Source organism: Ailuropoda melanoleuca, chromosome 1 (assembly GCF_002007445.2).
Source record: "Ailuropoda melanoleuca isolate Jingjing chromosome 1, ASM200744v2, whole genome shotgun sequence".
In the NCBI taxonomy this organism is placed as follows: Eukaryota; Metazoa; Chordata; class Mammalia; order Carnivora; family Ursidae; genus Ailuropoda; species Ailuropoda melanoleuca.
The window spans coordinates 90,233,774-90,247,020 of record NC_048218.1 but is presented as its reverse complement, the minus strand read 5'-3'; the positions used below and the strand labels follow the sequence as shown (position 1 = coordinate 90,247,020).

Below are 13,247 nucleotides of genomic sequence, written 5' to 3'. Positions count from 1 at the left end.
GTCGCATGGAGCTGGTCGGAGAGGCAATAAACGTTGTTACTGTACTGCCTTAGGTCCCTCCCTCGGGGGTTAGAAAGCATTTGAAGAACATGTGGAAAGAGTGTTGATGGGGCTCCCTCTGCTCATAGCAGGTCCCCCGTCCTAATGTCTCCCTTCACGGCACCCGTTACATGGTCAGGACATCTTGGGAGCAAAGGTGTCTGTCGTGATTTGGTACTGCTCGAGTTTTTTATTGGTTGGAATCCCCTCATTTCATCTGCATCCTTGGTCCCAGATTAAATGAACCTTTGGTACTCCCCTGGCCTCTGAAGTTAATGTTCCCTTTGTTTCCTAAAGCTCTTGTACGAATGGAATGGTCATGCTAAAGCAGGAATGGGTGGAAAGTTGTCAGGCCGATCTGGAAAGCTCTGCCCTGTAGTACATTTCTGTTACAAAGAAATCTCTTCTTTCTGGAAAACCACTGAACCCTTAGTTATATTCAAAGTCATTGCTCAAATCAACTAAATCACACATTAAATTCAGTTGTGTTGGTTGAAGTCTTCAGAAGTATTCTTCCAAGTCTTCTTGGAAAATTTTATGAGACAAACAAGATTTATCATCAAGCCGTTGATCTCTCCAAAAAGTTTTGCGTAATTGAATCAAGTGGTTGGTGAAAAGTTTATTTTCATAAATTTTAAACATTATTATTTCTAAAACTCATTTAAAAACTGGTTGAATTAGAGAACCAGAATTCAACATGCACTAATTTTTTTTCCGTGAGGAGAGAATTAAATTAAGGAAAGTAATTAAACAGTATATATGTTCACAGGATGTTTGCTAATAATACATATGACACTCTTTCTTTCTGCTCTTTTCTTTAGGTGATTGAAGACAATACTGGAGTACGCCGGGTGGTGGTCACACCCCAGTCTCCCGAGTGTTACCCTCCAAGCTACCCGTCAGCCATGTCTCCAACCCATCACCTACCCCCCTACCTGACTCACCACCCCCATTTTATTCATAACTCACACACGGCTTACTACCCACCTGTTACTGGACCTGGAGATATGCCGCCTCAGTTTTTTCCTCAGCACCATATTCCCCCTACAATATACGGCGAGCAAGGTGAGTAGATTATTGCTGGCATTGGGAGCTCTTGAAACTGGGAAGTAGCTTAGGAGAACCGGAGAGCCCTTTGTTTCTCCTGTAATGAGCCTGGTAGAAGGGGATCTGCCTGCTGTTGAAAGCTCACGAGAAATTCCTAGCTTCCTTTGTCTCGAAGTGTGTCTTGCAAAGATTCCTTTGTGGAATCTTTATATTTTCCAAGATTCTACCCCCTGTTCCACCCACTGCACAAAGAGAAGGGGGTGGGGTAGTAAGAAGTAAGTGTAGTAAGAAATAAGTGGCGTGTGCTCTGTTCCTGTGTCCCATTTGCGTATTTGTATGTGACGGTGGCCTGAAGTTGAACTTCGGCACGTTGTTGCCTCGGCATCCGTATGGTCGAGTGGTAGCAGGGAGATTAAGTGTTTTGTGCCCAACTTCCAGAGATAGAAGACTCTGAGGTCTCAGTAATCCTTCGATTTCCCGGATGCTCTGTGTTGTAGTCCCAGTAGAACTCAGAATCCCCTCGAGGTGGTCCTCCTGAAGCCTGTTTTTACTTTAACCAGTTTCACTGGTTGGTAGCCAGATACTCACCTTGACGTGAAAGAGTCTCAGACATTACGTTTTTTTAGTTTCGGCCTTGGTGTTGGTTTAGTCTAAGGCCTTTTTCTATCAAATTGGATACTAAGAAACCAGGTAATTGACATAAAAAATGAGACTTTGACGTCTAACATGTCTAAGGCTTTGCAAAGTGATTTTCTTCTCTGCATTGAGGCATTTTATCACTTCAGACATTTTTTATATTGGTTCAAATACGAGCATTGCTGTTACACCATAGCAGATTGTCACTTCACTGTCTCTTATCAATCATGTATGTATATATATATTTTTTTCCCTGTATGTTTATTTCACATTGTAATTTTTTTTTCTTAACAAAAGAAAAATTTGAGATGGTTATTTTAAATGGAATATCCTGTTCCAACTTAGGGATCGAATTTGATTTTGTTGTTTTGGTTTTTTTGTTCGTTTAGTAGTTGGAAAGAAGCTTAATATAAAATTCAGAAGAATCAAGTGCTGTCATAGCAGGGTATGGAGAAATGATGGCATCGAAAAATTTGCATCAATATAATCTTCCTGCCTAGTGACGTAACTAACACCCCAAAACATAGTGAGGAGATGCCATGAAAACATTTGGATAAAATCTGAAAAAATTAATTGAATGTCATTTTTAAGAAAGTATTCAGTGCTTTGACACAACATATTTGATATTTGAGTATTGTCAGAGTTGTCTGATTTGATCTGAGCTTAATGACCAAAAGCCTGGGTGACTGTCTAATTGCGTTGATGAAGGGTGTGTGACCTGCCGTGTGCTGGCAGTGTGTTAGTACAATGCCGCATAGTTACTGTTTCGTAAATGATGTCCTCGGCAATTCTAGACAGCAGTATGATTTAAACGGTCATTAGAATTAAGAAAAAAATAGCATCTTCGTTTCATAGGGTTTTTTGGTTTAATTTCATTATAATACCACAGTACAATAATGTACAAATGAAAGCACCTCATTGATTTCAAATTAAAGAAAGCAAACAACAAATTAAAGCAAAAAAGCCCTTTATATATTCCCTTACTTCTCAATGTACATATCTAAAAACAATGTAAACATTTAATTTCCTACACCAGAGGAGTAAGTTTCAATATGTTTTAAAAGATTATTATGTTAGTGTCCATGGTGAATATCTTAAATCTCAAGTGTAACACATTGTGATATTTAAAACATTTACTATCCTTTTTGTATATTTGGATATGATTTAATTGGGCATAGGCTTTTAGATCAAGAGAGTGAGCATGGGGGGGCGGTGCAGAGAGAGAGAATCTCAAGCAGACTCCCCGCTGAGTGGGGAGCCTGACATGGGGCTTGATCTCATGACCCTGAGATCATGACTTGAGCCGAAATCAAGTCTGACGGGTTGCATTTGTTTTTTCACATTCTTTAGTGCAAATTGGCTACCTTGTGAAGATTTGCTTTTTAAAGATCTTCCTTAAGCTATGTGAACAGAAAGAAAAGTGGAGCTTTACCATCGATCAATTGAAATGTCAGTTATGTTATGTAGGGTGACTGTACATTCCTAGTATGCTTAAAACAGTCCTGGTTTAGGTGTCTTGTCCAGAGCCATGATTAGGAGTGCTACCTTCCCACTCTCAGAAGTATTCAGTTTGGAATGCTAATTTATTTGGTCATTCTATACATATGGGGCCCTTTTTTCTTATAAACATTTAAAGACCCAATCTCTGTGTTATATATTGTCATTTTTATTGATGCCTAAATACAATTTTTGATTTAACATTTTTAATTTAAAATAAATGTTTTCCCCTAAGATTTGAAATTGTTTTGTGGACTTCCATTTTTTTTTTTGGAGTCACTTAAAAATCTGCATAGTAGGGGCACCTGGGTGACTCAGTCAGTTAAGCATCTGCCTTCGGCTCAGGTCATGATCCCAGGGTCCTGGGATCAAGTCCTGCATTGGGCTTCCTGTTCAGCAGGGAATCTGCTTCTCCCTCTGCCTCCTCCACCTGGTAGCTCCCTACCCCCCTTCCCTGCACTCGTTCTCTCTCCAATAAATAAGATCTTAAAAAAAAAAAAAATCTACATAGTGAAGCCAGGTGACGTTCTTAGTCGGTTTATCTTGCCTCTCGATGACTTCAGAATAGAAGTCTAAGACCACAGCCTATTATGTGCAGCACCAGGTTGCAGAGATGGCTTCTATCTACCCCTGTTTCTCTTTGAACATCTCCCCAGATTCTGTGAGCTTTGATTATTTTTAGTGGAAATTTTTCATCTCATCATGTTAGTAAGTTTCATTCAAATGTTGGCTCTTTACATTTTGACTGATTTTGACAGGAAAATCAAATGTATATATAAATTCAACTAGATTATGAACTCTTCATGGACAGGAACTTTGTCTTCAGTATTTTCCATAATTTCTGGAACATTCATGAACACAGTACAGTTGTTTGTTTTTTCACACAATATAGTTTTTAATGATTATTCCTCGATTGGTTCAAAATGAATGGGAACATTTTAAGCATGTATTTTATATATATGTAAAATTAAAAATATTTACTCTAGTAGTCTTTTAAACTTCTTTCAGGAGCCAGGTCTTTTGACCATTTAAAATTTCTTATTGAAAATGTAGATTCAGGGACCCCTGGGTGGCTCAGTCGGGTAAGCGTCTTGCCATCAGCTCAGGTCATGGTCCCAGGGTCCTGGGATTGAGCCCCATTGGGCTCCTTGCTGTGCAGGAAGTCAGCTTCTCCCTCTCCCTCTGCCTTCTGCTCCCCCTGCTTGTTCTTTCTCTCCCTCCCTCCCTCCCTCTCTCTCTCTTTAACAAATAAATAAATAAAATCTAAAAAAAAAAAAAGATGCAGACTGAGCTTACATTTGTCACCATCCTCCATTTCAGAAATTATACCACTCTACGGCATGTCAAGCTACATTACCCGGGAAGACCAGTACAGCAAGCCTCCGCACAAAAAACTGAAAGACCGCCAGATTGACCGCCAGAACCGCCTCAATAGCCCTCCGTCTTCTATCTATAAAAGCAACTGTACACCCGTGTACAACGGCTACGGGAAGGGCCACAGTGCTGGTGGTGGCGGAGGCAGCGGAGGGGGCAGCGGTGGCGGGCCAGGGATCAAGAAAACGGAGCGGCGAGCAAGGAGCAGTCCAAAGTCTAATGACTCAGATTTGCAAGGTAATGTGCAGAGATGTTTGCTGTAAAGAGTGAACCATGGAGCTGAACATCCTAAAAGAAACATCTTGTACATAACAGTGTTTTTTCATGGCAATTGGTCTTCCTACTAGAATGACTGGTTAGATCCTCTCTGATCGTTTTCTCAGTAAGGGTAGAATATCGTATCCTCTTTTTTATTAATAGTTTATGGCAGAAATATCTTTTGGTCACAAGTGCCACGTGACATTTTACATAAGCTCAGTAACAAGTATCCAAACGGGTTTTCATATTAGCCCACTTCCTGTTGTTTCACTCCAGATAGACTGGCAGGGAGGAGATCCAAAGTAAAACAGTCTTTCTAAGAAGTCTTTCAGAAGTTTAACTCTGAAAATAATTATACCTCATAAAACCAGATGTAATTACTTGGTTCTGTAGTGAAATTTATCATTGTGGAATAGGAATGTATTTCTGCTTAGTTAAGGCATGAGTTCTTATTTAATGCCACCTTTGCATTCTGAATAAAGTGTTCATTGCCCAAGAATGAGATGGAAGAAATAAGGTCACCGCATATGAGACATCAGCTCCAAAGGGCATGTGTTTTTTTGTAGATGAGTCGTTTGGCTATAGATCAGTTAATTTGGGGAAGAAGGTATATGTGCTTTAAATCAAGTTTTTAGCCAAGATTTAGAAACCACCGAATTTTGATGCCACAGGAGTTAAAAACAGGCTTTTGGGGGCGTCTGGGTGGCACAGCGGTTAAGTGTCTGCCTTCGGCTCAGGGCGTGGTCCCGGCGTTATGGGATCGAGCTCCACGTCAGGCTCCTCTGCTCTGAGCCTGCTTCTTCCTCTCCCCCTCCCCCTTCTTGTGTTCCCTCTCTCGCTGGCTGTCTCTATCTCTGTCAAATAAACAAATAAAATCTTAAAAAAAAAAAACAGGCTTTTGATATGGGCACGTAGAGAAGGCTGACTTAATTGGAGCAGAATAAGGTAACATTTCAAAAAGCTAGCTGAGTTTACAAATATAAGTATGTAAAGATATGAGCGACTATGAAAGACAGGATAAGAAGTGATTATAGCACTCATTAAATATACTCCATTTTATCAGACCTCATCCAGATAGGAATAGGGACTGTGTGTGAGAGAGAGAGAGAGAGAGAGAGAGAGAGAGAGAGAGAAAGTGTTTGTGAATGACAGAGATGGATGTTGTTCATGTTTGGTTGTGTAGGGAAGACTGGACTCTTTTGGGGCTGAGGAAACTGAGGTAGAACCAGCCATTGGCAATAACGTTTCCCCCCATTTTATTTTTGAGTGAGTGAACTGTAACATTAAAAAGAGGAATAGTAAGATACAGTAAAAAGTGACCAGTAATTTCTCTGAGTAAAATGAGTTATAGATTCTTTTAATTTTGTTCTTTATTTTTTCCTATATTTTTCCAAGTTTTATGCAGTTATCATGCATTATAATCTTACTAAACAAGGCATAAACAAGATATAAGAGACCCAAAGTTTAAGAGGCCTTTAGGTCGTTTTTTTAGGTATAGTGCTATTTCTCCATTTAAAGTAATTTTTAGTCAACTGACAATACAAACTCTTAAGTTTGAAATTAGATGACTAGCAATGTTAGACTTTTTAACTATGGGCATGAAAGGGAATTCACACAAAAAAATTAGAAATAAGTTTTTCTAAAGAGAATTTTAGTTTATAAAAAAGAGAAAAGGAATATAGAAGCAGTCTTCAGAGAGCTTAATGAGGTTTGAACTACCTTGATTATTTGATTCATTCTCTAATAATTTTTTCCCTGTCTTGCACCAACGAAGACTTCAGACAGATGACATAGATATATATGACAGAGTCAGAATAAATTTGAGTAAGATCAAGGGGCAAAGAGAAAAGGAAAGAAAATAAGATAAATCAGGGTTACAGTTAGTAAATAAAACTAATGTAATTATGGATTAAGTATGGCAAAAAATAAATATCTTCCTTATCTATGCAGTTATTTTATATCACATGTCTAAATGTGTACGTGCCTCTAGTTTTTAATATACTCACAGCTGTAAGAGAGGATATGGATTTGCACTGCAGTCTATACTGAAATGTTTGCTAACATCTATATATTTACAAACATTTGGGCCTTTTAGGTAGTGAATGAGAGTATAATTATTTTGAGCACCTTAAGCTCTTTGCTATTATGTAGAAAACATGGTGATGATAGTAACAGTGAGATCACTTTCGTTATGCACTTAGAGGAATGTGTGTTTTGCAATGAAAAATTAGAAAAAATTTATTATATCTGCTTTAGTCTGGACTCGGTCTGTTGCTCCTTTTCTCATTGCATTTTTTTTACCTTCTCAAAACCACTCAAGTGCAACTCTCCACATGGTTTAGCCATGAAATAAAGAATCAGAGTATTATGTTTTCTGCCTCATTTCAGTAAGGATCTGAGGGGTTTACATGTTGGATTTAAAAACTAAGTATTCACGGGGCACCTGAGTGGCTCAGTCGATTAAGCGTTTGCCTTCAGCTCAATCATGATCCCGGGGTCTTGGGATGGAGCCCTACATCGGGCTTCCTGCTCAGTGGGGAGCCTGCTTCTCCCTCTGCCCCTCCCCCTGCTCGTGCTCTCTCTCTTTCAAATAAATAAATAAAATCTTTAAAAAACAACAACTAAGTATTCACTTTCCCAAATGAATTGAAAACTTAGGTCCTGACAAAAACCTACACCCAAGTGTTCATAGCAGCAGTATTCATAATTGCCCAAACCTGAAAGCAACCTCAATGTCCTCCAGTAAGTAAATACACTATGGTGTATGCAGACAATGGAATATTACCCAATGCTGTTGAGGTATAAAAAGAGATAAAACGACCTTAAGTGCATTATTAATGAATGAAACATGCCCATCTAGAATGACCGTATTCCAAGAAGGTAAAAAATCTGTATTCTGAAAACTAAGACATTGATGGAAGGATTTGAAGAGGACACAAACAAATGGAAAGATACTCTATGCTCATAGATTGGAAGAATTAATATTGTTAAAATGTCCATATTATCCAAAGCAATCTACAGATTCAGTGCAGTCCCTATCAAAATACCAGTAACATTTTTCCCAGAAACTAGAACGAATGACCCTAACATTCATGTGGAACCACAAAAGACCTCGAATAGCCAGAATAGTGTTGAGAAAGAAGAGAAAAGCTGAATGTATCACCATCCCAGATTTCAAGATACACCACAATGCTGTAGCAATCAAACCAGTCTGGTACTGGCAGGAAAATAGACACGTAGATCGGTGCGACAGGATAATGCAGAAATAAACCCACAGTTATATGGTCAGTTAATCTACAACGAAAGCCGCGAGAATATACAGTGAGGAAAAGACAGTCTTTTTTATAAATGGTGCTGGGCAAACTGGGTAACTACATGCAAAAGAATGCAGGTGGACCACTTTCTTACACCCTACGCAAAAATAAACTCAAAATGAATTAAAGACCTAAATGTGAGACCCGAAATCGTAACACTCTTAAAAGAAGACATAGGCAATAATCTGTTGGACGTGGGCCTTAGCAGCATATTTACGGACATGTCTCCTCAGGCAAGAGAAACAAAACCAAAAATGAACAATTGGGACCACACAAAATAAAGAGCTTTTGCAAACAAAACAAAATGAAACGGCAGTTTCCTGAATATGAGGAGACATCTGCAAATGATATAACGGATAAAGGGTTAATATCCAAAATATATAAAGAACTTCTACAGCTCAACACCCCAAAAAAACAAAAACAAAAAAACCCCGATCCAATGAAAAAAATGGGCAGAGGACCTGAATGGACATTTTTCCAGAGAAGACCTACAGATGGCCAACAGGCACATGAGCAGATGCTCATTAGGGAAATACAAATCAAAACCTTGAGATGTCACCTTGCACCAGTCAGAATGGCTAGTATCAAAAAGACAAGACATAACAAGTGTTGGCGAGGATGTAGAGAAAAGGGAGGCCTCATGCACTGTTGTAGAAATGTGACCTGGTGCAGCCACTGTGGAAAACAGTATGGAGGTTCCTAAAAAATTAAAACTATACCTACCATATGATCCAGTGATTTCACTACGGGTTATTTACCCAAAGAAAAACATTAATTCAAAAAGATATGTACCCCTATATTTATTGCAGTATTACTTACGTTAGCCAAGATATGGAAGCAACCCACATACCCACTGATAGACATATGGATAGAGAAATAGAGAAAAGTGATACATGTATATAAAATGGAATATTTAGCCATAAAACAATGAAATCTTTCCACTTGCAACAACATGGATGAATCTAGAGAGGGCATTATGCTAAGTGAAATAAATCAGAGAAAGACAAATATATGATTTCACTTATATGTGGAATCTTAAAAATCAAAAACTAGACTCTTAAATACAGAGAACAAACTGCTAGAGGGGAGGGGGTAGGGGGATGGGCAGAATAGGTGAAGAGGATTAGGAGGGGCGAACTTCCAGTTGTAAATATTTTAAAAGAAAAAACCCCAAATGAATCAGATATTGTTTAAAAATGAAATATGAAAGAATAAGCAGATGAATAAAATAGAGTAGATCAAATGAAATAAACTAACATTCTGGATTCAGAAACAAAAAACCAAAATAGATCCCTGAACCTCGTTTTCAGACTTACTAAATCAGAATGTCTTCACCTGATCTGGCCTCATGGGTTTTTGTTGGTTCGTTTGATCAGTCCTCCACTGGAGGTGATGTCAGCCAAGTAAGAACTACTGTTCTTAAGAACTAAAATTAAGGATGGTTACAGTAGGTATGGTTCACTGAGCTGTGCACAATGGGAGGGAGGAACTTTAGTTCCTTGTGTTCACCTCCTAGAATTACTTCCGGCACATAGTGGGTACACAGCAAATATTTGTGGAATGAATTCTGTATTCGTAATTGGTTTGTTTTCTAGAATAGCTCTTCCATTTGAACACACGTAGCTGTTGTACCATTTCTTCCCCCTAGGAAGAGTTCTATACCTCTACAGATACTGCCCTGCAGCCAGCCCTTCCTTTCATTTACTGGTACCTTCAGGAAAACAGCTTAGGCAGGACAGAGTCCCACGGTACCTTAGAGGAATGTTGGCTTCATGTTTCTTCGTACTACCTGGAGCTGGTGTGCTGTGGGTATAGAATGGTTGGGACTTTGTTAGTTGGCTTCCTTGGCTTAGAATTGATCTGGCTTTGCAACTTGCTAACTATTTGCTTTTAGTATTCCCTGAATCTCTGTATCATCTGTAAAATAGGTATTCTAATTCTCTTTATTAAATATTAAAAGTAGCCTAGTTCAGTTCTTAACACCCCAGGATAACGGTCACCCTTGTTACTTGAATATTTTTGCTTTCTCCCTCGTGTTGTCTTAGAATCACCTTTTATCCAGGACATCCCCTTCTCGAAACAGGTGTCTCTCTACCCTCCTGTCTGGTGACCCTCCTTCTTTCCTTCAGGCCCTCCTCCTGCAGCTCCTTCCGCTGTAAGCCAGAAGTGCCTTCTGTATGCTCAAGCCCACCTTAGACTTTGAAAGCTACAGCCTCCATTCCCAGACATGTGTATACGTTGCTGAATGATCACGACACTCAGTCTGGTCACTGTCTGTCACCACAGAAAGTGACCAAAAATTTTTCTTTTGATGAGAACTTTGGAGATTCAATTTCTTAGCAACTTTCAAATTTGCAATGCAGTATTCTGGACAGTAGTCCCCATGCTGCACGCTACCTCCCTGTGACTTTCTGGTTTTATAACTGGAGGTCCGTACATCTTGATCCCCTTCACCTGTTTCCCCCACCAACTAACCCCCTTCCTCTCTGGCAACCACCAGTCTGTTCTCTATATCTGTTTGGTTTTATTTGTCCACCTGTTTGGGTTTTTTTTACATTCCACATGTAAGTAAAATCATACAGTATGTATCTGTCTTTCTCTGACTTACTTCAGTAAGCATAGTACCTTCTAGGGACATCCATGTTGTTGCTAATGGCCAGATTTCATTCTTTTTTATCGCTGAGTAATATTCCTCTGTGTGTGTGTGTGTGTGTGTGTGTGTGTGTGTGTGTGTGTGTGTTTTCAGTTCATCCGTCAGTGAACACTGGGGCTGCTTCCATGGCATGGCCACTATAAATAATGCTGCAGTGAACACAGGGCTGCATATATCTTTTCAAATTAGTGTTTTTGTTTTCTTTGGATGAATACTCCATAGTGGAATTGCTGAATCATATGGTATGGAAAAATTTGTTCTCATCTGCAGAATATTGCCCAGTGCATGGGTCTCAAGACTGTTCTGTGGCCAAGACCCAGTTAAAATTGCCCTGTTGTCTTTCATCACAGAGACTAAAGAACTTACTGGTGTGTGTCACTGAGTGAGAAGGAAGTTTCCTTCCTTCCCTTTTATCCTCAATAATGAACCAAAGCATATGACATTAAGGAAGTTACCCAGCAGTTACAGGTTTGAAGCTGAAATCCCACAATTTTCAATCTGAGTTGTAGTCCCATTATCATATATCCTCAGAAAGGAGGAAAAGGTTAGCTACCAGTGCTGTTTTGGAAAGGATTATGTGAATCCAGAGTAAAAAATAAAAACTTTGGTGAGGATCCACTGTCTGATGATACAAAAAAGACCTAAGCAATCCCTTTAATTATGGGCGTGTGTGTGCGCACGTGCGTCTGTCTGTCTGTCCGTGTCTGGGGTGGGACAGGGAGAGAGAGAGTTAGCGAACAAACATGCTCACAGTCTCCACGTTGTGTGTAGGGGTGTGTCGTGTGTGCAATTGACACTGCTGACCTTTCCCTCATCAGTAGGTTTATCCCAGCAGTGAGGATGTCTTTCTCACTCATTACTTGTGCATTTTAAAACCTTAGTGGAATTGTAAGATACGGTAGTGAGGCCCCGCAGTCTGTTTCCCTAGACTTTCCAGCTGGGGAGTAGGCCCAGGAACGCTTGAGAGCCTCCGGCCCTTTGAGTACTAGGCAATTTTTAACTGAGTTTTTAATGGACTTTAAGGAGGGCACGTGATGTGATGAGCACTGGGTCTAAGACTGACTTCTACCTCTGAAACTAATAATACAGTATATGTTAATTCATTGAATTTAAGTTGAAAAAATAAAATAAAATGGGAAGACTCTGGGAGGCACTCAGTTAAAACACTTGATTTAGGTTGAGGCACATCCTTTTGTAGCATACCAGGGTAACGATAAGCTTGTACTGTTGGTGGGAGAGCTCCAGTTTTGTCGCTAACATATAGGTAGTAGCTGATGTGGAGGCCTCTAGAACTTCACTGCCATGTGGGAAAGAATTGGGACAAAATGGTAAGAATTCCAAATATAGAAGAAAACGAGGATACAGCATACTTTTGGCATTTGACCTTTGACCTTTGGATTTGTCGACAATCCAAAGATTCAGTTATACTTCAGATGAAATTCCACCACATAGAGTCATAATTTCTGGTTGTAACACTGGAAGCTGGTGACAAAAGCATTATTCTTATGCTTTTCTCCTTCGGAGATCACAAGTTGCCTTCTGACCCAAGCAGTTTCCCTTATTATCAGGTTTTTGTGTTCTAATTCCTTCTCAGATGGGCCTCCCCGACATGTTTTTCTCTTTTATATTTTGCTGTCACTGCTCAGAAACCAGAATCTGACCCCAGCGTCTGTTTACCCAAACTTAGCTTGAAAGCTCATTCATTCTTGCAGATAAGAATTACAGTAGTACGGTGGGGGTGGTGTTTTCCTCTCGAGGTCTGAGACTGTGACCATTTGGGAGTCCTTGGAGTTTCTCTTCTTGCAGGATGGCATGGGCTCCGGGAGGGGGTGGCTCTTCCACCTGTGCCCGGCAAGTGACAGTGGTCCCCTTTGTTCAGAAGGAGGAACCAAATGTTAATAAGATATGGAATGTTGGGAGGCAAGGCAGGTTTTCTTCTGGAATCTCTGGTCTTGGCTCCCTATAAGAGATAACACTGGTGCTTTTCTGTTTAAAATAAGCTATTTAATGGGGCTTGCACACTTCCCGAGTGGCCAGTGGCTTCTTTCACTTGCAAGCTCTTGGATCTCCTGAGCGCATACCCCCCTAGGCATGCTCAGACAGGGTGTCTGGGAAGACAGTCTGGTTGTGGTGGGGCTGTGGGGTTTCTCCTTGCTCCTGCACTGGGCGCTTTCCGTACTGCACTTGAAAATATGCGGCCTCTACGTGGATTCCCATCCGTGCGCCATCTCTCTAGTCTGTCGCTGCAGATAAATCCTGTGTGTTTTCACTTGTCTGCAGCTGTAGATGAATCCTGAGCATGGCAAAAATATCAAGAAAACATGAAAAAAATTAAAAGTGAGCTCAGGTCAGTGGAATTCACCCATCTTTCTGCCAAGTACAGTCTGAAAGTGAAAATAATCCAAACAAGCCCAAATAACTTCGATTTT

The 13,247-nt window shown here is 40.0% G+C and overlaps 1 protein-coding gene across 6 annotated transcripts in view; it reads left to right on the top strand.

Annotated features, from left to right (window-relative positions):
- The window catches only part of FNDC3B (fibronectin type III domain containing 3B), a 339,887-nt gene that overhangs the window by 196,044 nt on the left and 130,596 nt on the right, over positions 1–13,247 (top strand). For all 6 annotated transcript variants that reach the window (XM_034662802.1, XM_034662824.1, XM_011227894.3 and 3 more), the window contains 2 exons: positions 861–1,104; positions 4,540–4,830. In XM_034662802.1, the coding sequence (XP_034518693.1) occupies positions 861–1,104; positions 4,540–4,830 (535 nt within the window). The remainder of the gene's footprint in view (positions 1–860; positions 1,105–4,539; positions 4,831–13,247) is intronic.